Source organism: Phycomyces blakesleeanus, assembly GCF_001638985.1.
Source record: "Phycomyces blakesleeanus NRRL 1555(-) unplaced genomic scaffold PHYBLscaffold_16, whole genome shotgun sequence".
NCBI classification, from domain to species: Eukaryota; Fungi; Mucoromycota; class Mucoromycetes; order Mucorales; family Phycomycetaceae; genus Phycomyces; species Phycomyces blakesleeanus.
The window spans coordinates 76,263-103,058 of record NW_017265149.1 but is presented as its reverse complement, the minus strand read 5'-3'; the positions used below and the strand labels follow the sequence as shown (position 1 = coordinate 103,058).

At 36.4% G+C, this 26,796-nt stretch overlaps 9 protein-coding genes across 9 annotated transcripts; 4 read left to right on the top strand and 5 right to left on the bottom strand.

Annotated features, from left to right (window-relative positions):
• Positions 1-464: 464 nt before the first annotated feature.
• On the top strand, positions 465-3,453 carry PHYBLDRAFT_182128 (hypothetical protein; the record flags this gene model as incomplete). The annotated part of the gene is made up of 5 exons (XM_018438569.1): positions 465-878; positions 979-1,266; positions 1,381-1,477; positions 1,584-1,715; positions 1,876-3,453. The coding sequence occupies 5 exons, from the start codon at positions 465-467 to the stop codon at positions 3,291-3,293; spliced, it is 2,349 nt and encodes a 782-aa protein (XP_018289161.1). The 3' UTR covers positions 3,294-3,453.
• A 48-nt stretch (positions 3,454-3,501) lies between these two features.
• On the bottom strand, positions 3,502-3,799 carry PHYBLDRAFT_147627 (hypothetical protein; the record flags this gene model as incomplete). The annotated part of the gene is made up of 2 exons (XM_018431919.1): positions 3,502-3,553; positions 3,615-3,799. 2 exons carry the CDS (start codon positions 3,797-3,799, stop codon positions 3,502-3,504), a joined length of 237 nt encoding a protein of 78 aa, XP_018289160.1.
• A 505-nt stretch (positions 3,800-4,304) lies between these two features.
• RIP1 (ubiquinol-cytochrome c reductase iron-sulfur subunit RIP1) lies at positions 4,305-4,974 on the bottom strand (the record flags this gene model as incomplete). Its single annotated transcript, XM_018433438.1, has 3 exons — positions 4,305-4,342; positions 4,429-4,553; positions 4,661-4,974. The coding sequence occupies 3 exons, from the start codon at positions 4,972-4,974 to the stop codon at positions 4,305-4,307; spliced, it is 477 nt and encodes a 158-aa protein (XP_018289159.1).
• A 1,580-nt stretch (positions 4,975-6,554) lies between these two features.
• Positions 6,555-6,918, top strand: PHYBLDRAFT_170506 (hypothetical protein; the record flags this gene model as incomplete). Its single annotated transcript, XM_018436363.1, has 2 exons — positions 6,555-6,588; positions 6,644-6,918. 2 exons carry the CDS (start codon positions 6,555-6,557, stop codon positions 6,916-6,918), a joined length of 309 nt encoding a protein of 102 aa, XP_018289158.1.
• Positions 6,919-7,762: 844 nt separating this feature from the next.
• PHYBLDRAFT_170505 (hypothetical protein) lies at positions 7,763-10,333 on the bottom strand (the record flags this gene model as incomplete). The annotated part of the gene is made up of 5 exons (XM_018436362.1): positions 7,763-7,931; positions 9,076-9,126; positions 9,424-9,625; positions 9,862-9,889; positions 10,289-10,333. The coding sequence occupies 5 exons, from the start codon at positions 10,331-10,333 to the stop codon at positions 7,763-7,765; spliced, it is 495 nt and encodes a 164-aa protein (XP_018289157.1).
• Positions 10,334-11,027: 694 nt separating this feature from the next.
• PHYBLDRAFT_182126 (C2H2-type zinc finger transcription factor) lies at positions 11,028-12,357 on the top strand (the record flags this gene model as incomplete). Its single annotated transcript, XM_018438568.1, has 2 exons — positions 11,028-11,220; positions 11,291-12,357. The coding sequence occupies exons 1-2, from the start codon at positions 11,157-11,159 to the stop codon at positions 12,355-12,357; spliced, it is 1,131 nt and encodes a 376-aa protein (XP_018289156.1). The 5' UTR covers positions 11,028-11,156.
• A 1,702-nt stretch (positions 12,358-14,059) lies between these two features.
• Positions 14,060-15,991, top strand: PHYBLDRAFT_170503 (hypothetical protein; the record flags this gene model as incomplete). The annotated part of the gene is made up of 8 exons (XM_018436361.1): positions 14,060-14,118; positions 14,613-14,618; positions 14,754-14,816; positions 15,013-15,198; positions 15,314-15,341; positions 15,441-15,470; positions 15,556-15,571; positions 15,957-15,991. The coding sequence occupies 8 exons, from the start codon at positions 14,060-14,062 to the stop codon at positions 15,989-15,991; spliced, it is 423 nt and encodes a 140-aa protein (XP_018289155.1).
• A 687-nt stretch (positions 15,992-16,678) lies between these two features.
• On the bottom strand, positions 16,679-17,673 carry PHYBLDRAFT_100614 (hypothetical protein; the record flags this gene model as incomplete). The annotated part of the gene is made up of 4 exons (XM_018427597.1): positions 16,679-17,005; positions 17,113-17,201; positions 17,297-17,375; positions 17,518-17,673. Coding segments are annotated over 4 exons (651 nt in total), but the record flags the coding sequence as incomplete, so codon positions are not given.
• Positions 17,674-21,293: 3,620 nt separating this feature from the next.
• PHYBLDRAFT_114767 (hypothetical protein) lies at positions 21,294-25,656 on the bottom strand (the record flags this gene model as incomplete). Its single annotated transcript, XM_018428412.1, has 6 exons — positions 21,294-21,903; positions 21,978-23,641; positions 23,832-23,907; positions 23,998-24,143; positions 24,280-24,441; positions 24,517-25,656. Coding segments are annotated over 6 exons (3,798 nt in total), but the record flags the coding sequence as incomplete, so codon positions are not given.
• Positions 25,657-26,796: the final 1,140 nt, after the last annotated feature.

The following is a 26,796-nucleotide window of genomic DNA, read 5'->3' as shown; positions in this document are numbered from 1 at the left end:
AGTTAGTGGGTTAATTGATTAGTGTGTCTTTTTTGGATATTTAGAATAGCCTACCCAAAAATAGCTTTGTACACGATTAAAAACTCTTGTTTTACTATCACTACTACCGTTATTTTCCAACAGCCACTATATTATAGAATATAGCTATAGTATATATTTGACTTTTTATTTTATTTTACTGTGTATGTATGTGGGCTTGCTTGCAGGTGTCTCTGCTTGTGTGTCCTTTGCTTGTGTAGTCTGTGTACATCTTCTTAGGCTTGTATCTAGTCTTAATATTTATATTTATATTTATATATTTAGTTTATTTTGTGTAAATATTCACCTGCTCAGATTGATACTCGTGTAAGATTATTTTACTTCTTATCTTTTCCCATAATATATATTTGTATTTATTTTAACCTTCTTTCCCTTCTAATTCTTTCCCTTTCTCTCTCTATCTCTCTCTATCTCTCCTTTCCTTTATGTCTCTTCGCCTCAGTTGTTCGTTCCAACGTCGTCGCCCCTCACGTCCAAAAGCAGAACCACCTGTCTGTGATATCCAGAATTATACCGATCCCACTTTTGCCAGCACTAAAAATAATAATAACACCAGTACCAGCACCAGCAGTAATAATAATAATAATAACAGCAGCAATAGTCGTACATATCACAAAACTCGCAAGGATCAGGACCCTTTACCACCAAACAACCCTCCACAACCAAATTCCCCGCGCTCTACGCCGAGTAAACCAAAGCAAGCCACCAGACCACCAAACATAGATACCTTACTTCAAGGAATCGGACAATACACATTCCTTGGTCCTCTTGGAGATGGAAAGTTTAGCAGAGTTATTTTGGCTCAGCATTACCTGACAGGCGAGAGATTTGCAATAAAGGTATAGAAAATCAATGTATATTTATATTTTTTTTATAACTAACAATCATTTACTGCTATTTTTTTTTATACGTGTAAAATATATATATATATATAAAAAGGTAATCGATAAACGAATTCATGATTATCGTATAATGTCTCGCTTGGTACGCGAGGTAGTATTGATGGAATTGTTGGATCATCCCAACATCGTACACCTTCACGAGACAATCGAAACAGCAGATTCTTTGTTTCTGGTGATGGAGTATGTACCAGGAATGAACCTAGACGAACACCTGATCGGATCTGACGGGCTATTGGGAGAGAACGAAGCCCGAGCCATCTTTCGTCAGATGGTTTCTGCAGTTGATTATTGCCACAGAAGATGGGTTGTTCATCGGGACCTAAAGGTATCTATCTATATAATATTAATAATAATTACTATTAAAGAACGGCTTGTATTTAATCTTGTCTAATAATAACAATTCTTTAATTATTATTTGTTTGGATTTGATTTTTGCAAGGCACCCAATGTAATGTTGACACCTCAAGGTCAAGTACGGTTAGCAGACTTTGGACTTGGAAATCGATATGGGCTTCATCGATTAAGAACAATATGTGGTAAGTTTAATACTACATTACACAAGCACACAAGAACACAAAGATATATATAGGTATTTATATACAAGCTTAATAGTTTATTAACAAGGGTATTGCATCTTTGTAGGATCAATGCTTTATTACAGTCCAGAAATCATCAGTGGCCAAAAATATGTGGGTCCCGAAGTAGACTGCTGGTGCCTTGGAATCACTTTGTTTAGAATGACAGCTGGCTTTGAGTTATTCTCTCACGCTCGCAGTAAGTTTATCTTTTCTTTCTTTGGGGAGGGGGAATAATTAGAATATTTATAGCCCATACACAAGAACACACAAGAACACACGTACACAAGAATGATTTCTTCTTTTGAGCTACCTTTATTTCTATCTATTAACTCGAATATTGTTATATTTTTTTTTAGCTGCTAGTGAGCTTAAAAAGATTGTCTTGAGTCGTCATTATCCTATGCCAGCTCATCTCAGCGATGCACTAAAGCAGACTATCCAGAAATGCCTTGCGTTTGATCGGAAGAAACGTCGGGGAGTCCGACATGCGCTTCGAAATGATCCATGGATGAACGATCACGGAAAACTCAAAGACGTTTTCGAAGACAGCCCTGATGTGACCATGGCTGACCTGATGCTGGTAACCGGGGAAAGGGATGGTGATGATCGACGGGTGGGACAAGATTTGGATAGCGGCAACGGCAACGGCAGCGGCAGTGGCAGCGGCAACAGTAATGGTCGTAATGGTCATGATGGAAATGGTAGCCAAAAGATGCAAAAGGCCAATCGAACTGTTGTATACCATCCCTTGCACCCTTCCATATACTTCACATCCAATTCAGCCCACTCTCCTGTCCTTCAGGACAACATTCCTTACCAAGAACAAGTCTGTGGTCTTTTATTCAAGGACCTCCAAAAGCGTCTCTCGCACATCGATCTCCGATACTCACAGCCTCACCCCACATCTCGTCTCTCGCGTCTTTTTCATGTCGAGAGCACAACTGATCGACTGTTGCGCCGAAGCACATCTGCGCTCAACTTACCTCAGCTAAATCCGTCTGTCAACAAAGACCACATATACCACTACTCGGTCAAGTCGTGTTCAACAGCACCACCTATCACCGCCACTACTGCCACCCACGCGTTCGCATTCGACGAATCTCTGTATGCTGCTGAACACGACGAACATGCGGTTGCACTGTTGATCGCATCTGTGTGTCAAATACTAGGTGTTACATACCATCACACCACTTCTTCTTCACTCGATTGTGTGTTCTCTCTTCATCCCTCAGTCCAAAAAACCAAATCCAATCCCCTCCTCCCACCAAAATCCCCCGAGCTCAAGAGTAACCGACGGTGGCACGATCGGCTCCTGTCCTGGCCACTCTCGATCCAGTCCGGGTCTTTGTCGCCTTCTTTATCTCCTTTTAATCATCATCATAATAATAATAGTAATCATAGTAATAATAATAATAATAACAATAATAGTTCTTCTGGGCAGCACAACCGCAACTCTCCACCTTTTGCCTCTTCTGATCAATCAATGTTCGGCTTATGGGATGACAGTCTACAAAAGAGTCCTAGACAAGAACCGATCTTCACCAACACAAGCCCTACCTTTGCCCCCTTGCGTAACGCACAGACCATTGATCAGTCAGCGCAAGAGTCCATCTTGTTTACTGTGCGGGTGTTTGTTGACCCGATACAAAAGAGTGGGAATACAATGCGCGGAATGGGTGTCCAGTTTATCAAGACAAAGGGTTCTTCTAAAGTATTTAAGCTGGCTACAAACTGGATTCATGATGTACTTGTTTCCAGCACCATAATGAAGTAACATAGACTATATATCTTATATATATAATACACACACACACACACAAAAAACACTTTCTTATACAATCAATGTGTGTACTTTTTTTTATTATTTATTTATTTAATATTTTTTGTTATAATCTCACTGTACAGATAAACTTGATTGTTTGGTTTGTTCACTTATTTAATGTATGTATAGATGTATAGATGTATTTATATATGTATTTATGTTAAGCTATCGGGTCATAGCGTTGAGTGTGGGCAGCACGGTTACTGAAAATACTGTTGGCATGCGTTCATAGAGTTTAGTCAATATGGTCAATATACAGAGAATCAGACTTACAAGTAAAGAACAAGACCACCGATGGGGAAGAAAAAGACCAAAAGAGACCAGCCAAGCTTTCCGGATATAGCGCGGCTAGAGTTGATGACTTCAAAGATGACAATAAGGTCAAGAATGAGAACAATTAGTCCTAGTACTCCTCCACTGTAGGAGAGCATGTTCTTGTCAAGAGGTCCAACGATCATTATGCTTTTTTGGGCTTTTTTTTTATTGATTTATTGTTGAGTGGGTGAAGAAGTAAGAAAGTATGTAAAGCAAAGAAAGAGTATATATTTAATAAAGAAAGAAGAAGAATTAAAATAAATAAAAAAAGAAAGGCTCTAGAGTGTGTGAAAGAAATGGGTCTTTTTTTTTATGTCCAATAAATGATGTCATGCCAATAATCCTCTTTTTGATCATTGTATTTTTTTTTTGACATGCATGCATGGACGTATTTAATCAATGCCATTCGCTAGGTGTTTGATGTAAATTTTGCGAGGATAGATTACCAAAAAAAGAAAACTACTCTGTATACACACACTACACATACACACTATATACACACTACGCACATACACACATACACACAATAAATATTTTTTTTTCCATTTGAATCGCTGCTGTGGTATCTCTTTAACAAATGCGTGCCCTTTATTGGCAGATTTCTCTTTCTTTTGGAATACTTTAATATGAATAAGATTGCACATAGATCTAACCGATGATAAGCTTGTCATCCTGGAAGTTGTATTCTATAAACCCCCACAAATAATAATAATAATTACACAATTAGTTTCTCAAAAAAAAAAAGATCTCATAAAATAAAACTAAATCTTACCAGGAATTTCAAGGTTGAGAGGGGCAGGACCCTGACGGATACGACCAGAGATATCGTAGTGAGAACCGTGGCAAGGGCAGTACCATCCACCAAAGTCACCAGCTTCACCAATGGGTACACAACCCCTACAAAAAAAATTAAAAAAAATTAAAAAAAAAGAAATGAATACCTCTTTTTTTGTTATGTTTGTTTGCAGCCAAAGAAGAAAAGAAAAAAGAAAAAGTTAACTTACAAATGGGTGCAGACACCCAGCATGACGAGCCATTCAGGGTTCTTGACACGGTCAGAATCCTGTTCGGGATCACGCAAGTCCTTGACATTGACAGTGTTGGCTTCGGCAATCTCCTCTTGGGTACGATGACGAATAAAGACAGGCTTTCCTCTCCACTTGATTGTGACGTTCTTGCCCTCGGGAATAGAGGCAAGTTCGACTTCAGCCTTGGCAAGAGCCAAGACATCAGCAGATGCAGACATGTTGGCAAGGAAATCACTAACGGTAGCCTGAGCACCAGCAGCAGACAAAAGACCGGTGGTACCGATGAGCATATAAGAAAAGTTGCGGCTGGCCTCACCGCTGGTGTTGGTCTTCTTGTACTTTGAGAAGTCAGGAACAGTGGTGGTGTGGTTACGACGCAACTGGAAATCGTTGATGGGTCCAACTAAAAGGTTTTTGAATGTTTGAATTTTTTTTTATTGTTGATGATCAGGATGTCATTGTCATTGTCATTTTCATCATCGTTGTAGTTGTCGTCGTCGTCGTTTTTGTTGTAATTTTTTTCCATATATTCGTAGGTACGTTCGTTTATTTGTGTTTGTTTCCAGTTTGCGTGCACGTTTGTATATAGATATATAAAGGTGTGTATAGATGTACATTTTCTTTAATATTCTTGTAAAATAAACATAATATAGAAAATACAGCTAATAATTTTAATGGTAGTATATACTATTGTTAATAGTAATTAAATAGGCATAATTATATTGTATTATATTGCTGTATTTGAAGAAAACACAAATGCAAGAAAAAATTACCGTTCAAAGCAGTCTTGTTGACAAGACCACCAGTAGATCTCTGCTTGACAGAAGAGCCAAAGGTAGGCTTGCTCTGTGTAGCATGGTGCTGGTCTTCTTCGGAACGGGACGAAACATGGAAGATGTGCTTCAAAGCGGTGGCTGATGCAGGCACATTTGTGTACGAGCGGTTGACGATGGCAGACGCAAGGTTACGCGACAATGAAGCCATAGCGATGCTTTATTTTTATTTTTTTAGTTTTAAAGAGTGGGGAGAAGGGGGGTGGACAGGTAAGCAACCAAATAATAAGAAAAAAAAGACACACACACACACACACAGACAGACACAGCTATAGTCAATAGGCGGATAATAAAAAAAAAATTAAAAAAAAAATAGTGAATAATTGACCCCCCTCCCCCCTCCCCCTCCCTAGCGGCTTTGTTTACGTGTCGACGTCATCAGACTCAATTAGGATGCGTGGGGTTTTAATCGCAGTAAAGAAGTGGGACGATCTCAATAGATTTCTATGTTGAAGAAGTGCGTTGTAAAGAAGTATATAAAATATACGGTACACTAAAGTATAAATCTTATTATTATTATTATTATTTTTAAAAAAGGAAACTAAATACAGTAAAATGCATGACTTTCTTTGAGTTGCTTTTAAAAAAAATACAGAAGAAATGAGAGGGAATTGGAAGGATGCCACTTGATTTTATATTTTTTGAAATATATATACATTAGTAAAGTCAAATCAGCGTCTTTACTTACTAAGAAATGAAAACAAAGGACTATTATCAATATTAAGATACAATAAATATATCAAATATCTAAATTAGCAGTGTTATATACACGTACTAGAATTCATAATGTTAAATACAAACGACCAAATCTAATGGCTCAGTACAATAATGTGCATATATTCACTGTTGAGAAATTATCTATGCAAGAATAACCAAGCCTTTTGGCCTATCAATAATTCGTTCTACTCTTTTCTTTAGTTGGTATTTCTGTTTGCACCTATATACAAATAGACACACACAAATGACAATATACTAGCTAATAGTAGCTAGTTGACTAAGCAACATAGAAAACACAAGAGAAAAAGACAATATTTAGAATGGCTAGAATAAATTTTTGTCGTTCTTTGCCTAGTAAGTATAAATTTACAAATCATTATTATTAATACTGATTATTTTGTGAGGTTAGAACAAAAGTTGCGATTTCTATGTGAATTATATGAAAACAAAGAATATGATATACATAGTCTCAAGAACAATTGTGTTCATACAATATTTCATGTAAATTCATGTAGGTTCACCAATTGGCTAAATGGCGGAAAGATTACCGGAAGTGTAACAGATCCACATGAGCTGAAGATCTTCACAGATGATTCACAAAAGGTACTCGTGGTATATCCTTGCTATGCGATTGCCATGCGAGGTCGGGGTTCCCTTTTTAATACACCATTAGTGTGGTTTTGACTTGAAATAATAATAGTAATTCTCCAGGTACTCAATACTGACCGGATATTTAATATTCTGTATAGGCATTTCTATCCAGAAATCGATATATATATATATATATTTAATAGAAATGCGCGGGACCTTTGATATACTTATTTTATTTATTGATTGTTATTTACGTGGTACTTGATTGGTATAAATAGCTGTAATCGGATATAGATACACATCTATCTATCTATATATCTACATCTATATATATTATATTTATATACACTGATAATGTTGTGTATAAGAAGTAAAGAAAACCAAAAGGCTGTAAATTTTGGTGCAACAAGTTCTTGATTAGGTTTGCTTTTGGGTGTAAAAGAAGGTCTGAATTGACAAATGTAGCATTTCTAAAAACAGGGTCTTTATGATAAACTAAGAAAAAAAAACCTTTTTTTTTAGCACGTTGTGTGATGTAGATAATGTTACATCTTTAAGCCTCTGGTAGGCTCATATATTTCCCCAGAGGTTAATAGATATACATATATGTACATACGCAGAAACCATTCAAATAAATATAAGCTATCTTGGCTCAGAGAAAAGGTCGAATAAGTAGCATGATGTACAATGTATAAGCCCATCCTCATCCTGGACTTATTGTTTTTGATCATTTATTTACCTATTCTGAAAAACAAACAAGTATGGCCAAGTAAGTTTGATCCTATCTCTGTCTATCGATTCTACAAAATACCATAACCGCATTAATTATTACTGTTCTTATTATTAATACTAATACTAATACTAATATTGGAATATCTATGTAAAACCATGAAAGTTTCCCAAGCATTACTTATTTATTTATATGTAATATAACTATTTAGCAGAACAAATGGTATAAAGCATTCTGATCTGATAATTGAGCTACACAATAACTCATACCCAATTCACAAAAAAATCTGTTAAATTTCCATTGTACAGGATCTATTTTGCCATCATATAATATATTATAATATAGCATTTCTGCACGCATCATGTTCACCAAGAGTCTAATAATATAAACAGTTACTCTTCTATAAAAAAAGAGGTCAAAAATGGCTTTCTCTATGAGTTTTTTTTTCTTTCTCTCTCTCTCTTTTGTATCGGCGATAGATCCAAGTTTGCCTACATATTTTATGTCTATAGAATACAACACATTGTGTCTCTCAAACTCAACACGTTCTCAAAGATGGGAAAACAATGTCGGTAATCAAGTTTCCTTTACCTTGCCTTTTTGTAAATAGTCTACTAGCAAAAATGGTATCATTTTTCCCACTCTTTCACAATAAAGCTTCTTCGTTGTATTTTAGGTATAATCCAAGACTTAATTTGTAATTACATAATGATAGTATTATGATTTGCAATTAATAATCAAGTTCAAGAGTACGTTGAGAACGAACAAGCTGAGATTCTATACATATTATATACAATATACTTAATACTCAATACACCCCCAAAGCGACCATATAATTCAAATGGATTGCAGAAATTAAATAAATATAAAAATATGTATATATTCAAAATTTACAAGTCAAAATTTTCTTTTTCTTAGCGGAGATTTTTAGTTTTTTTTTTCGAACAATGATATACTATATATGGAAATCAAAATCCACGTTATTTAAAAATAACTTTGTACCAAAACAAAAATAGAATCTCCTAAAAAAAAAACTTTCAAAAATACATTGCGACATAATCTGCGTTTTTGTAGCTATGATTAGCCAATAAAAGAAAATACGAGATTTTTTTTTTAGTATTTGAATATATATATAAATATAAAAGGACGATAGATTTAACAGCTGTTTCAACCGAGCATTGACCCTCTTCTCTTATTAGCATTTTTAGCTAATTATCTTCAAGATGGTCATTGCAATAAAGAGGGTTAGAAAGACAGAGAGAACAAATTTAATTAAATAGATTATATATGAATCATTAAATGTTCCTTTTTAGTGTGTTGTGTTGTGTTTTTTTTTTGTTTTTGTTTTTGTTTTTTGATTTGGAAAATAAATCACCGAGACACAATCACAAAGATAGCCGTAAAGAAATAAGAATGGTAATAATAATTAATTCTGATAACATGTAGGGTCAGTATTAAAGGAGACAAACCGTTCAACCGAGGATCCTGTCATCAAGCAAATAAATGGCAGATCTTCTTACCTTGATCTCAAGAAACCCTGCATAGAACGTTTTGATAAATTGTGCTCGATACTATGCTATACGTTTATTTTTAATTATTTCTACGGCGAAATTGTAGAGTGCCAAGGTATCTGGGTGCCTTTTTTGTTGTTGTTATTGATTCTTCAAAAAGAACCATGTAAAAATGGAAGAAACCCATTTGTGTCTATCAAGGTGGCCCACCAACCGCATAATTTAACCTCTAAAAGAAGAAAAAGAAGAATAAGAATAAGCAGGTGGATCCCTCTGCTTCTTAATTATTTGGACAACAAGATAGCCCAGCCATATTATCATTATTATTATTATTCTTGCATAGCAAGATGCATTTACTTGCAGAAATCTATAGATAGTAAGCAGGGTAGTCTAAGGAAGATGTGATAGGGGAGGTGATCTCGAGAAAGCCAAGACAGTGCCAGTAGGGTATGATAATCAAATGAACCTTGTGAAGCATTGATGAGTACTTGGGTTTCCAAAAAATATGTCTCCGTATTGTCGGACAGGAGTTCTGACAAACGAGGTTGACACAGAAAAACTACAATATTCTATTCTGTACTCAGGTTCGAAACCTCGCAGTACGCGATAGAATCATGCTATTCGGGATGCATTTAACATGAAATCGGTTTTGTGTACATGGCTTGCAACCACAGCACAATGTTCGTTCTTAACCATGTGAAAGAAGAAATAGAGACTATATAGATACCTGACAAATAAACGACTAATGTTTCTCACTCTCAAGTTCAAGACTACCTTTTTTATTTTTATTCTTACTGTTCAAACTCTCATTTTCAACAGCAACCTACTTTGTAAAGAACAGAATAGGAATCGTTTGTTTTACTAGTCTTTTTTCTTCTTTTTTTTCTTAATATAAAAACTTTCAAGCAACATAAAATAAAATAAAGTAAAATAGGTAGTGCTCAAATTGTAACAGCTGTTAAATTTACTATGATTATTTATGATCTTATTATTATTTCATAAAATATATAAAAGCCATACTCCAATACCAATCTTTGTTTTGCATTGCATTGTATTGTATTGTATTGGTTTGGTTTGGTTTGGTTTGGTTTGGCTTGGTGCATGTTACAAAACGCATCTTTTTTCACAATTGTTCTTTACAACAAAAGAGTAATCTATTTTTATTTTTCAGTTTAAAGTAATACAATAAATATTTCTATATATGAATTCGTTTCCTTTTTACTTTAATTTTGAGCATCACAGGAAGCAAAAAACAAAAAAAAGCCATCTTGGGCCAATGGACGTCATCTTTTATATATATATATTATAATTATTATTATTACTTGATAATCCTACAGGGAAGTCCAATTCACACAGGGATGACTTTTTATTCCTTATTTCCTTTAAATGATATCAATAGTTTGAGCCATAGCTATACAAAGCCTTCTTCTTCTTATGATATGTTCTTTACATTTGATCTAGTCGTTTGTGCTACAAGAACCCTCATTCAAAATCCTCACTACCAAAGTTTTCATAAAATACATATACATTTTTAGGCTTATAAAATAAAGTAATAAGAATAAAGGCTCTGAGTTTTTCTTTCTTTTTCTTTTTTACCTTTTTGACGCGCTTTGGTCGATTGCCATCTGGTTTCCGTATAAGCGGTGCCACAAAGGATCATCCGATTCCCCTGTCCATCTATAAAAATAATAATAATACACACACACATACACTTATTGATGACCCGCATCCCACGAGAAGATTGTCATTTCAGGATAGGTGTTGTGGCGCCTGTTGATTTAAAAATACCCGACTCAAATAAAGAAGCGTCCGTGACACGTAAAGAAGCGATCAGCAATCGCTCTCTCAACTTGAACGTGTCCTGATCACCATTAAATTGGCTGTCCTCCCTTTCTCTCCCCTCTTTCCCCCCCGTTTATATCTTTTTTCTTCTTCTTCTTCTTCTTCTTCTTCTTCTTCTTCTTTTGCTTCTTCTTTTGCTTCTTCTTTCTTCTTATTGTTCTCAGCATTCACATCCTACTGCCTTGATTTGTCCATACTTTATCTCTCACCATTCACTCTTCAATACTAAAAATCGTTCTCTACAAAGAATGCAAACTGACATGCCCAAGCTTCCCTCAATTAAACTTTTGTTAGACGTTGCCTTGGCAAGAGGTAATACATACACTCATATATATATATATATAATTTTATTTGTTTATTAATATACCAACCCCTTTTACAGATCAACCTACATTGTCTAAAGAAGAGCAACACACACAACACACACAACATCAACAACATCAACATCAACATCAACATCAACAGCAGCAACGCCAACGTCATCAATTTGGCCATCGTCGCCATGTATCGGACCAAACAGCTGCGCTTCCTGGATTGTCGCAAACATACCAGAAGAGGAAACAGCCGACCTGGCCAATGATGCCCACTATTCCAATGTCCCCTCACGAACCACCTATTGGCGGTCTGCCTGGACACATGCAGAGCCTATCACTATCAGGCCACTCACCTGCGCCGGTCGAACCACGGTTGAGTGAGGACACTTTACCCAATTTCTCATTTGGCCCAATGCACGCCCCTCGGCTACCACCCTCGATGCTTCTCCATCGACCAGCCAGAAATATGCACTCGAGATCTTTTTCGGACTACAGCCATCCTTATACCCGTGGCGCAAACAATGGTCCTTACCTAGCCCCCTTCACCACAAACAGCACATCCACATCTACCACACCCACTACCATGACCAGCCATCGCCGCGCAGTGTCCACAAATACCTTTGATCTCCCTCTCCCCATTCGCCAAGAACTACCACCTACCCTTTGCTCTTCATCTTCTGCCTCCACGATCACCAGCAACCCTCCCCTCAGTCCAACCTTATCCGCACCCCAGTCTCCTACAAGCGAAGAATACATTAGCTGCTATTCGGACTATTCTGATGAGCCTCAATCCCAGCCGCAGAATAACAATAAAAATAACAATAACAATAACAATATATCTGAAGAAGTATCTAGTGCGACAAACAAGTATCATTGTCCTTACTGCAACAAGGGTTTCTCTCGGCCATCTTCTCTGCGGATTCACACCTATTCCCACACTGGCGAAAAGCCATTCGAGTGCCCGGAAGATGGATGTTCCCGGAAATTCAGTGTTCAAAGCAACATGCGCCGTCATCTCCGCGTCCATCGTCTCGGCCGTACCTTTAAACGATCTTCTAACGACCGTAGTGAGCGACCTATCCTTGCTCAGAAACCCATTGCCGCAAAGCCCAGCTGGATTGGTGTCAAGCAATAGTTCCATTTTTCTTTTCTTTTGAAGAATAAGAAAGAGATATACAGCCTTTGGCGCATGGACCAACAACCTTTTCTTCTTCTTCTTCTTCTTCATCATCCTTCTCTACCATATATACACAATCACACAAAGCAACATAGCAACATAGCAACATAGCAACAGATACATCACAACTGTCAACGTCTTTTTCTTCTTCTTCTCTTCTTTTCTTCAATGATTTCATACACACATCACCAGACGCAAACCTTTCAACTAGAACAAAGTAGATGAAGAGAAAGACCGGCTAGTTATTCCCCTCTCCTCTCCTCTCCTCCCCCTTCTTTTTTTCTTTTCTTTTAATTTTCTTTTCTTATTTTTGACCAAGTCATCTTGTCTTGCACAAAACTGATGCTGGATCATCTCATTACTACTTACAAAGACAAATAGATACCGTGTAATCCCCTCCTTTCTTTCTTACTCACTCACTCACTCACTCACTCACTCACTCACTTTCTCTTTCTTATTATTATTTTTTATAACTTCTTCTTGGTGAATATGTATTATGTAAATACATATTAAATTTTGTACAAATTATAAGAGAAATGAAATAAAATAAAATAATAATAAAAATAATAATAAGAGAAAAAGTGCAATATATAAATATAAATATAAATATAAATAATTGTATTTTTGATGATGATCTACATTTAATATATAAATCGTATAACATTCAATATATGAATTAAATGAAATATTTGTCAATATTGTTAATATAAATATAAACAAAAAAATTAGTTCATTTGTTTGGCTCACTATTCTACCAAATTTGCCCAGACATCCCTCGTGGCATAAAGATTGACCTTTGACCAAATTAGACTATGGCCATTTTCTCTCTTGTTTGTTCACTCACATATATTATTCTATTTTTTGTACCCCTTCACCAACTTCTTGTACAATTTTTATTTATCTATTGATTCATTTCTTGTATAATCATATAGTCATATATAGAACAAACTACCACAAAACGATGGTAATTAAATACATTGTCTAAACATAGCTTTGTGGACTTATTTGGATCTTATTCATTAGATAAATTATATATATATATATATATATTGTAAATCCTCCCTTTTCTTCTTCTTCTTCTTCTTTCTGTATACACACACATACTCATTAACCATAATGCTTAGATTTTCATTATTGGGTATAATACCTGCGGTCTCTAAAGTTATCTATCAGAATGAGAGGAACAAAAGACTGTTCGTTCAATTCAAAGAACCAAGATCAATAGCCGGAGAAATAAATTTCTGCTCAATTTCTAGATTTGTCCCAAAGTGAGGAATATAAAAAAAAACGAAAGGGTTTGGTATCAATCAAGGTCTTGTATACTGCCTTTAAAGATAGGAAGCAAGTCCAGACACTCAAAGCTCAATTTAGTCACACCTCCAGACTTCCTCTTTCTTTTTCTTTTTCTTGGTCGATTATCCCGATATCTCTGACTATCTATAGTTACTTGGTGCGCCAAAGAAGTGAGCTATGGAAGCAAATGAAGGTCTTTCTTATATTATTTTATCAATGGTATATGTTTATCGATCTATACAAAATATTAATGCTCTAATACACATATATATATCTATTAAATTATAAATATTCAGTCATTGATTAATGGCTTGATACGATCATCCATAAACTATAAAAGTCTTTTTTTTTAAGCGTTTCATACAATATGTTAAGAGCTTATGTTTATCAGTCCTTTGAGTGTGCTATGTTGTGCAGTACTTTAATGTAGGTGATAAAATACTAGCACCTTTAGATCTAATAATACTAGTCTCGATTGTCGGAAATATCATCCTTTCTACTGTTACAATATTTCTAGGCCATGACTCAAGTCTGACGAAGCTACCTTTTAAGATCATGCCATGATCCAAGTTATATCATAAACCATATCCAGCATTCTAATACTTGTTTAACTTTTTATATAACATTTGCTAACTAGAATCCGAAATCAAGACTTTTATCATTAAAAAAATGCCTTTTCTTTTTAGTGTATATGTATAATATGTCTGCTTTATGACTTATAAATAGCAGGTTGAGAACAAAAATAATAATACAATTCACTGTCGATTCGTTTTTTTTATAGAAAAAATTAAATGAATGGATAAAGGTTTATTACTTTGTTAAATTCGTAGGATTATATCATAGTGGTTAAATATTCTAACAATAGATAATAATAATAGTTTTATTAAAATATAAAATAAAAAACTGTATTTAGCATGTAGATACCAGTGAGTCTCAGAAAATCTAGTATTCAAGTTTCAGTCACCAAAAAAAAATGATAAACATGTTAGTTAATCATATAGCTCGTAACAATCCAATGCATTATTATGTGTGCTCTCGGTGAATGTTATTTTTAATACTAGCTGTGATGGTTGGGATATACCCACCACAGTTGAATGGAATACAAACTCCACAACAGGGGGATTGTAATTACAACAACTATAAACAATCATACTTCCCTCTCTTTTAATAAATATTATTTTCACCCTATCTAGTCTTCTTTTTTTTCTTGCTTTCAATCAAGGTTATTAAACAGTCAAACACTTGAATACCTCTGTGGTAAATCTGGTTACAGTCAGAAATAAGCTATACTTTATTCATTAATTTAAAGCACCCAATTAGTTTGCGAAAATTAGTTCAATTGGAAAACAAAATTCTAATTATGCTCACAAAAACTATTACAAGTGTATCCAATGTCTTTGTTTGCTTTAGAAAGGGTTTGGCGAAACAATTGTGCTTCTTCAAAGTCAAGAGGTGTTCAGACGCGAAAAGAAAGATATACGTACCAAAAATTCGCGTCTCCGACGTGTAATATGTATGTCTTGAAAAGGAAATCTTGTGTATCAATCGGTATTGGAATTAGGCTTTTTGCCCATTTTTATCTGGCTTGTACTACCAACTAGCTTCTTTTAAAACATTACAGCTTTTTATATGACACCAACTTCTTGCGGGTATAACCTCTTTGTCTTATTAATTTGACAGGTTTTATAATCCATTAAAGGACTTTAATATTAAAGATAATTATATATATATATATTACATACATATAGAACCATACGCTCGAAACTACCTGCTTAGAGGTAAGGTGCAAATCGTCGCACTATTATTTCCACATTTCTTTTTCCTAAAAGTGTATATCCTTATACATTTGAATATTTATATAAGCTTTATAATGCCTCAGGTACGTAATGTTGTCTTTTTACTATGAACCTTGAGTCATCGAGGCAAACAATATTTTCCAACCGATCATTTAGTAAGGTTGGTTCGCGCACTGCAATAAATGAACTACATATCTAGATGAGGGTCTTGATCACCTTTAACGTTTACGATAATTTATTTTATTTGTTAAAGAAAATTGTACAAAAACTGTACAAGACGTATCCCAACCCTTTTGAATCAATTATTAGTTTAAATCTTCTGGGATTCCTTTTTTGTTTTGTTTTCAGGAAAGGGTTATCCAGTTTCTTTGAATATTTTAACGCTCTTATTTACATTTGACAAATTCATGTTTTTTCACATTTTGAAATAATAGCATTCTAATTTAAGATCGTTGATTGTGGTTATAGACACAAGTATTATTACGTTCAATCGGCTCGAGTAAATACTTTTCTTGCTTCGTTTCTTTCCTTTACTAAGACCACTCAATCCTTTTTTTTGTAAATCAATGCTCTTGATCTTTCCCAGAACCACCAACAGCACCAATAGTACCACAATATATTATTCGAGACGTAAAGATATCTTTTTTTTGCAGTTTTGTGACAAGTCAGTAGATGATCAGAAATAGTATTGGTGTTCTTCACTTCTAATGAACAATACAAAAAACACAACGTCTGTAAGATCTTTAAATCAATCGAGTCTCTTTCTCCCTCCCCCCTCCCTTTTGTGTAAGTGTGTGTGTTTGTTTGTTTGTTTGTATGTGTTTGTATTTGTGTGTATGTATGTATGTGTGTGTGTGTGTACTTAGGTTCTTCCCACCATAAACCGTTTTGAGGCCCTACTGAATTGAATATATATTCATATATGTATATATTCCACAACACCTTTTTTTTCTCTCTTTTTTTTCATCGCTCACATTTTTTAAAATATCCCCAAACCCTTTCTTCCTTTTTTAGAAATCGATCTTTGCCTACCTTTTCTTTGCTCTGCCACCCACTCTGTCCGAAAAGTCTTGGCCCCCATAGTTGTAATCATCATATTCGCTCCCAGTATCACGTCTTCCATTTCCAACAGCTCCAGTCTTCTCTTTGTCTTTGTCATCTATAGTCAAATTTTTCTGGTTCCGTACCAGGCGTTGAACAGCCGCGATCTGCTTGTCGTACTGTTCACGTTCGTGCTGATCCTTCACCATCTCATCCTGGACTTTCTGGACAGTACGGTCAATCTCGGTCAGCAAATTTCCTGTTCTGGTAGACCAGGCCTCAAGAATGGCCATCGTCTCTTCTATCTGGCTCTCTTCCTGGTCTCTTCCCATTGCGCGCTCTACTTGAAGCTGCTGTTGACGTTGATCCAGCTTTCCTTGAAGAATATTTTGGTAGAATGCATCGATAATCAAATCTTCCAAAGCTCTTACGGTTGGAATGTCGAGGTACAGTTTCAACAATTCATATGGAAGTGTCTAATAATAATTTTATTATTATCAATATTAATATTATTTATCATCATAATAACAATAATAATTAATAGTAAATATACACCAGTTGTTTTGCAAGTTGGTCTATTTACCTTGTTCTTTTCGGACAAGGAGACAATAGAAAGGTGCTTGAGCTTAATCAACTGCGCAGGAGATAGTTCAGGTAGATTGGCTTTATTGTCTATAATTTACATTAAAAGAGAAGACACAAGAAAAGGTAATAGGGTTTGAGATTGTCTTTACAGCTGTGTTTGTTTAATCTTCAGAATTACTTACCTACATAGTCGCGATAAGTGCCATAAAGAAACAAACGTAAAAGAGAATGATAAGGTGCAACCTCGGGTAGAGAAGCAGCCTATACACAAAATGAGTAACACTTTTATTATTATTATTATTATTATTATTTAAAAAAAAAGAGAGAGAGAGAGAGAGAGAGATTATTTTTCTTTCTTCTTCTAATTATGATTCTCGGATGATTCTTTAAGGATTTAGCTGACCTTGATTACGTTTGGTGATTGGTATAATTCTTCAAAGACGTAAACCCCGGGTGCAGCAAGGCAATCCATGATCAGTTGCCCAGTAGCAACGCCCTTGACTGATTTAGCCAGCAGAACAAAAGGCTGGATGCGTTGATTAAAAGATAAACTTGAATCGCTCATCTTATGTTACTCTGTGTATATTTTAAATAGATGTCAATTCGATAATAGAAATAATGTATAATATATGTAGGTGTATATATTTGTATATGACTGTATAGAATAATTTATATATAGATGATTATGCAACCAAACTACAATTGATTTTATTGACTGCTCAGCCAGAGTTTTTAAAGAAATTTTGGTACCTACACTCACTCACCCACTCACTCATTAACTTTCACACTCACACTTGTACTCACTTACGTCTCTCTCTCTCTCTCTCTCTGTGTGTGTGTATAAGTGTTGCTTGAGTGTGAATCTATACGTCATGGGCGGACATTTAAAATATTCGTTATTAAACAAATTGCTATCACATCCAAATAAGGTAATACAAACCTTTCAGTCTTCCCGAGGATTTTTACATACCGAAACAATTGGAGGGTGATTGTATTAGTTTTACTTAAAAAAGGAAATGAGAAAAACTCTTACAAGCTGGTTAATATAATAATAAATTGATAAAAAAAAGGCCTACACTTTTTCTATTAGCCAAATATATTGCTATGGAGTCATTTTTGCTTTCTTTTTAGGGCGCCCTGAGATACTTTTTCTTTTTTTTTTTCTTAGCAAAACGGAAATCAAATTATTGTGTTGATCTAATATAGAAATGCTATACTAAAGGAAGGAAATAAAGTTTAAACTCAAACAAAATATATCTCTCACTCTCTCCACAGAACACAACACGCATATGCAAATATACTATATATATATATATAAGAATATAGTATAGTCTTTGATAATAGAATTAATACAGAATGAGATTCAACAAAGCCTTTCCTTCCCATTCCCTCAACCCTTCTTTCTTTTTGAGGCTAAGTGCGGTCCGGGTACACTTTCTTTTAATTTTAATTTTAATTTTTGCTTTAGCTTGGATTCGATCTCAAATAGTTTGGGTACTAGTAAAAGTACCTCATGCGCTGTAGATGAAAATGAAATATACATAAAAGATGCAAAATGACATTGATGACATAAAAAGGATCAATGAAACCTTGTACATGACAGAATATGCCATGTAGAATCACAGGCAGTTGAAATTAATATATATAGAGAGTATTAACAGCGTGGTTTGTTAAAAGAAATTAAAGTATAAAATATTTTTTCAATAGATCCAAAATTTAAGAGGCTATTTTTTCTTAAAGAAAAAAGACGTTATTGCTAGTAACTATTTGGTTTTGAATAACTCAATAAAGCTAAGCCTTTGGCAAGAAGATAATAAAAACAATGGTACCAAGACAATAAAGGCCCTTTTCTTAATATGATTATTATGATCTGTTTCTTAATTACAAGGAGAGGAATTTATCAATAAAAGCACTATTTTATGCTAAGAAAGTAATTCCTTATTTCTTTATACTGTTGAAAGGGAGTCCCCAAGTTCCTGTTCATACCTTTATATAAAACAAAACAGTATTTAGGTATCTCCCATATTCTTACACACATCTCTATTTTATTTACTTACTTTAGTAAGGTTTGGCTAAAATAAAAAGGAATAATAGGAAGGTTCTATTGTTTATTTCCAATCCATTGTACAATATTTGGCTTATAGGTTAAAGAACTAGAGGCGACCAAAATATGAAACTGTGCACATAATTTGAACACATACACAGAAGTAAGCAAGCACACAGATAAAATAGTAGGTAAAACTTTGCATAATTGAATTGAAATTGAAATTAAATAAAAAAAATATTATCGAACTACTGAATGTCTTTAAATGGAAAATGACCACTCGTTCAACTGGCAGTTTCTGTCGCGACAGAGGCGCGTTTAGTTACTGTATCCTGAATATGGCATTTGTCCAATTTAAATTAGGGGTATTTTATGTTTTGCTATTTAATAAACAAAATATCAGATTATTTGTAACCAAAGGACGATTAGACGCAATTCTTAATATAATCGATATTATCTTATCTTTCAAAAAATATAATACTTGTATAGCTGTAAAAATGAGGAGTGCATTAATATAATCATCATCATCATCATCATCATCATAATACTTTTGTTGATTTTATTATTAATATTAATGTTAATATTAATACATGTATTATAAAGCCAGTAGTCCCTTGAAGTAAATGCTCATTATAAAAATAGATAAATCATGATTTGTTATAGAATAAATTGGAGCAAGAGTAATATGTCAAGCTCAAATAACAATAAACAACTGAGATTTTTATTTACCAATCTCGTTCACAGCTTAATATAATTAATTGCTATTTGAAACGTGTACCAGAACTATAGAAACAACTATATTGTATTTCGACTTTTATCTTATCTTGTCTGACAGTAGTTAGCGCACCGTATTTCACGTGGATTGTAAATGTCAAAAGCAGAAAGTGAAAAAACAACAACAAGTAATTGCTTATATATATATATAAAAGAAGAAGAGATAAAAACAATATAAAATTATTATGACACAGACAGATAAAAGATATAGATTTATAGGATAAAAGCAAGAAAGAAGAGAAGAAAAAGAAGAAAGAGGGCGTTTTTTGTACAATCTATGAAATTTAGATGGATCAGCTAAAGAAAGGTAAAGATGTTTATGCTAAATGAAAAAGAGGAATAGAGAGAGAGAGAGAGAGAGAGCGAAAAAATGTAAAGGTGAATGTAGAGTTGAGGGTAAGGGTAAGGGTAAAGGTAAAGGTAAAAGAAAAAAAAATATAGGTAAGATGTGTGTTGTTTTGGCCTTTTGTTTCCTCTCTTGTTTAGTTGGATGAAGGACGAGGAGAATAAAGGGGATCAAAGTCACTAGATGGTAGCGGGGAAGTCGAGTTCAATAGCGGCCGTGTTGGAAGATCTGATGAAGAAGAACTCTGGCTGTGGTATCCGGCAGATAGAGGAGTACTGGGCTGAAGAAGAGTGGTGCTTGAAGTAGGCAGTCTATTGGTAGACACTTCGAGTTGCTGGACGTGCAACGTCGTACTCGACGACGATGCGGTACTGCCCTGGCCATCTGTCTCACTCACTTCGTCAGCCTGATCAAACATGGAAAAGGGATCTTGCTGGGCTAATCGGGAGGATGGCTTTGGAGATGGCTTTCGTTTCATGGCATTCATCACCTTCCAGGCAACACTCTTATTGTTCTGCTGTTTGGAGAAGTGAGGGTCTGTTTCGTATCTCTTGAGTTTGAACTTGTCCAGTGGCATCCAGTCACCGCGCTTGCCTGTATGGTTTTCTTCCCAAGGCAGCGGTGAATTGATTTGAGATGGTGAAAGGCTGGCACTACTGTTGCGGCGATAGACTGACTTGCGGTACTCATCAAACACGTGCGCATCGTCGGATGAGTATGCAAAACCGGTGAAGGAAGTACTTTGGCCCGACTTCATGTACATAATCTCACTCTTTCCAGAAGCAGCTGTCATTGTTCGGTTGAGTTTGGCATATTTGAATACCGGGCTAGGCTCAGTGAGCGCATACGAGTTCTCATCGCCATACAGTTCATCTTGCATCATCCGGTCCGCAGCATATTCGGCTGATGTTGAATGACCGGTCGGTGAGCGTGCAAGGTTAATTGGCATTTCTTCTTCAAGCTGGGGTCGGGCCTTGCGTCCATGATGCCAGTCAAACACACTATGACCATTACACAATACAATCTCACGGATAATGTCGTTGTCAAACGGATAATACATGTGCAAGTAATACTTTGTCACGTAGCGTGGCAGCATGCAGATAATAAAAGTAACTAGCAAACACAGCCAGAATGTACCACCACGGAACAATATATCTTCGCCATAGAAGGTAAATGTCATAACATGTGCATAGATACCAGTCCAGATGAAATATGTTGCACACGAAAGTACTAGAACAAGCACCATTACATATGTCCAACTGTAGATTGTAAACCCTACAAGCGCATTCGCAATGATCACAGCAATACCGGCAATAAATGTACCGAGTTCATAGACACCTTCAGTGTCATACCCACTAGAGTGCATTTTAGCATCCACGAACACGAGATAAGGTATACCAAAACAGATCGCAGATTGATAGATCGCATCCACAACCGTGAGATAGAATCGCGAAACTGGAAATTTGTCATTTCGGATACCCATTAGATAGAGTTGAGGGTGTTTGTATGAGTAAGCAGCCTTGAGATCCTGGTCAAGCACGCCAGCAAAGATACATGGCAAAGACGTAAAGACAAGGTTGTAAAGAGTAATATAAGAGTAATCAAACATCATTGTACCAGAGAAGCTACATTTTTTAAGAACATAAGTTTAGTTTACTCAATACTACTCTTTGTGTGTATATATATAACTTGACATTACCCGCAAAAGAGCTGATACCAGAACAAAACAAGTGTCCACATAATATTCTTGTAAAAGAAAGTCAAGATCATTTCAGAGGTTCTCAAATAAGACCATCGGCCATGGACCAGTAGTAATTTACTCAAGTATCTAAATTGACCGATCGCATAATCTGATGCCATTACAGCCTGGCGACCTTCTTCACCACTGATACCAACACCCACGTTGGCTTCCTGGATCATTGACACGTCGTTTGCACCGTCACCAATGGCCAGGGTCATCACCTTTAATCCCTTTTTAACTAGATTGACCACCTTGGCTTTTTGCATTGGACTAACACGACAACAAAGCACAGCCATACACTGGGTACCCAGAGTCAACAGTTCTTTTTTACAGGGTGGTTCGAGAGCATACTTGAGCGACTCTCCATCAATCACAAGCGCGCACTTTTGATACGTTGACTTTTCATTGACCTGGGCCTGAGCTTGGCGTAACTGTTCCAAAGTGTCGTCTGCATCGCGTCCGTTGACACTTAGAAGTAACATGTCCTTGGTCAGCAAATTACAGGCAAATCCAATGTTGATGGCTGTCTCGATCTTGTCGCCTGTCAGTACCCAAATCTTAATTCCTGCCTTGGCGAGCACAGCAATCGTCTCCGGAACACCTTCCTGAAGCTTGTCCTCGATGGCAGTTCCACCGATTAGTGTCAGAGACTGTTCGATCTCTTCGCATACATTTTCGATTGCTTCTTCGCGGTCCACAATGCTATTAGAGGCAGTCTTGTAACGAGCGGCCCACTCCTGATATTCTGATTCTTCGAGTACACGGCTTGCGATACAAAGGGTACGTAAACCGTCGTTGGCAAATACTGCCAAATGCTGCAGGGTCTCTTCTCTGATCCGTTTCTGGTTCTGGTCATCTTCGTCGTCCTCACTGAGGTTCTGAGAAAGTCTTTCATAAACAACCGAATCAGCGCCCTTGCACAGCAACACGATGCGGCCGTCCTGAGGAGATCTCATAATCACACTCATACGTTTTCGGGTCGAGTTGAACTCGAGCACATTGAGGAGCTGCATAGATCTGATTTCACCCATGGCGTCAATCTTGACAGTATCCTGTTCACGAGCAACAAATGTGAATCCAACATCGCGTGCAGTAGCTACCAGAGCAGCTTCATCAGGTGACTGAGCCTTGTAATCAATCACATTTGGTTTGTCTAGGTCAGCTATTTCGGGGATGACGGTGTGACAGAAGGCAAGGGCAGAAAAGAAGTGGACGACACTCTGTGACTGACTGTCGTTCTTGGCCAGATCTTCGTAGACCAAAGGGTCCACAAAGGGTGAGTTTGGGTTGACGTACTTGTGTTCAAACAGTTTAGATTGTTCTGCATTCATCTTTTGACGGGCGGCTTCGAGTTCGTATTCTGAATCTCCTCGAGCATTGACGGCGTTTGGATCGTCGCGCAGTTTGGCACCAATTGCAGCCTCTGTCTCGCCCAGGCCGTAGACGACGCCATTGATTGTGCACCTTCGGAATTCCATCACGTTTTGTGTCAGTGTGCCGGTTTTGTCGGAAAAGATATATTCGATTTGTCCAAGATCATCAGAAATATTCCATGTTTTGGGTACACAAGGTTGATCAAGGCGGACGTTGTACATGTCAATATCAGTGTGGATAAAATAGGCCTATAAAGAATGAGCCACAGAGAGGTTGGGTGAGCCACAGAGATATTAGGGTGAGCCACATTATAAAGTTTTATATTTATAGTATTTAAAGTAGAATTCAAATAAATAAATAAATAAATAAATAAAGAGAGATAGGGCTGAGAAGCTTAAAATTCATCCTTCATTTTTTTTTTAAAAAAAAGAAACTTACTGCAGCGGTCTTGACAATTTGAACGGATATATACAGAGAAATTGGAATGATATTTTGATAAATAACCAGTGTTGTCCTAATGAAATTAAAAGCCTCGAGATTAATTATTTTTGTTTGTTTCTGCCCATTCCATTTGCTTAATATAGGTATATATAGTATACTTTACCAGAACATGAGGAAGCCTTCCATAGTAGAACTCTCAGCATCAGGTTGCTCAAAGAAATTCGATGAAGAGGTTTCATTGTAGACAATACTGACAGCAATGGAACATATGATACAGAGAATGAACAAGAGAACAAAGTTTGCAATGACCTACATATATGCACACCACAAATGACAAATTAAAGATTAAAGATTAAGGATCAAACAAACAAATAAATAAATAATATAAATATAAATATAAATATAAATGCATACAAATTAAATATAAGCTTTTATTTTTACTTACATGGGGATTTGTGGCCTTTTCCATCTTACTACGTTTACTGGGGGTCTTTCCTGAATTAAGCATGATTTTTGTCTCATTACCCGTAAAGAGAACCAAGCCAATTACCCACCCTGTATTACGTAAAACACAGCCACGCAGAAGAAGGCTGCTACCTGTAATAGCCTCAGACTTTTCATGGTACACAATTTCATCCTCAAGATCTTCTTCTTCTTCTTCTAGACTGTCGCGCGGGGTGACCGGTACACCGGGATACTTTTGTTCCTCCATGCCTTCGTCGGTTCGCTCGACCTTCCAGCGCAGGACACCATTGTAAGAATAAAGGTTGGCGTGTGGGGGTTCGCTCTCGACATAAAACTGGGCACGTTCGCAATCTTCTGGGGTATTCATTTCAATCGTGGCCTGCAGGGAGCGTTTAATTTTCAGGTTCGTTTCACCATCCAGATTCTGTGTCTCGACGTAGCACAGGCCATCAGGCTCAGACGAGGACAGGACAACAATATCTGCGGGGATAGCCTCTCCATCGCGTAGATAGACAAAATCTCCAACCTGGACATTCTTCCACTGGACTCCCTGCCAGCGTTTATCCATTGGCCGTTTTGGCATCAGAGCCTGCTTCTTCTTCTTCTTCTTTTTTTCGCTTGCGTTACTGTTCTGAACGGAGCGCCGGAGGACCGAGTGGGGGACCTGACCGGGCCGATAAGGTATCTTGTTCTTCTTCTTCTTTTTAAACACCTGGCTGAATGGTGCGGTGCCTGAACGCAGGGTGCGTCCGAGAGAGGAAGTCTTGCTTGTGGGCGTGGACGGTTCGAGAAAAGAGTCTGTGCGGGACACGTTTGTCTGAACACGGCTGAGTGCGCGTGATAGACGCTTGCCGTTTTGATCATCATTATCATCATAGTCGTCAGTGATCATTTGCTTTGGTTTTTTCCAGCGCGTAAAGAATTTGACAAATGAATTAAGCCAGCGTCGGCCGAGCGAGACTTTGTATTCAGGTACATTGATATTCTTCCAATTGCTAAGAGTGTAGGCCATGGCGTGGTTGACACCGTCGTCAGTCGACTGTCTTTTTCGGTCTTCCATCAAGTCCTTGACACCAGTGAGAAGGAGAATGGCGGCTAGTGGGAGGATGACAAGAATCGGCGATGCTGATGTGCTAAATGTTGGGAACATTTGGAGGATGACAAGAAATAAAAAGTATAGATTTGCGATTCCTCTAAACTGTTCAAACAAATTCTTTGGTAGGAAGGTGTACCATGTGTACTTTGCTGTCCGGATCTTGTTTCGCATGTAGCTTTTTAAGGGCTGGCCATACTCGTCTACCTCGTCTGGTGCGATTGGCATGTTGACATAGATCTTTCGTTGTTCGGCAGAGGGCATAGGGAATGCACTCTTTGACTTTCTTTTTAGTTTGAGAGATTTGACAGGGTTGTGCCGAAGACGACGGGCTCGCTTCAGCCAGTCAGACACTGGCACAGGCATGGTGCAGTGTAAAAGATGGACTTAAAAGGAGAAGGAGGAGGGAAGTAATGATAGAATAAATGAAGGTGGCAAAATTAAATAGAAAATACAAGATGAGAAATAAAGAAAGAAATAGAGAAAGAAATGAAGAAAGAAAGAATGAAATAAAGAAGAAGAAGAGGGAGGAGAAATAGAAAGAGAGAGAGAGAGAGAGAGAGAGAGAGAGGGAGGGGTTGAGGACGCCTAAATAGAATAAAGAGTTTATTTGGTTATTAAAGTGCGCTGCTTGGAAAATATAAGGTAACAAGAAGACTTGGCAATGATGAACCAGGTCAGACTACTATATATGTATATCTATCTGTATCTGTCTTTTTATATTTTATAAGCAGGTAACCCTTTCTTTCATATTTCATTCTATTTGATAAGTATCTATTTAATAAATCATATTATTTCTTACTATTTCTTCTTTTTCATTCTTTATCTTAAGAGATTCTTTTTTTTTTGTGTTGAAGAATGATCAAGTCATTGTTCAACCTTTGAATATGTGGCTACTCTACTACAAGTAATCCAAGGCCAACTAAGCCAGGCGGTGGCTAGGCCTTACAAAAGCATAATATTTATATATCTCACAAAGTAACCTAGTTTAAAATGCTATACCTTAAAAACACCTATGGATACAAACATTCTTCTTCTTGTTCTTTTACTGCCTTGGCCTTTTTTAAACTTTTTTTTATATATATTGCTTTTGGCTTGGCTTTCGTTGCTTATTTTGCATTTTATATCTTTTTTAGAGTGAAATAACTTAGCGGAGAGGAAAGGCCAAAAAATAATAATATAATAAAAAAAAATTGAATAAAAAAGTCAATGAGGTTGGACAGAATACATGTCCTACCTTGTCGCACGTGCCGACTCTCTTGCAACATTTGGCTTTCTCTTTTGACACAAAATGTATATTTTTATATATATATATATCTCTCTTTCCTTACATAAACAACAATAAAGAAATTTTCTTTTCTTACTCTTTTGTACACAATACAAAAAATAAATAAATAACGCCAA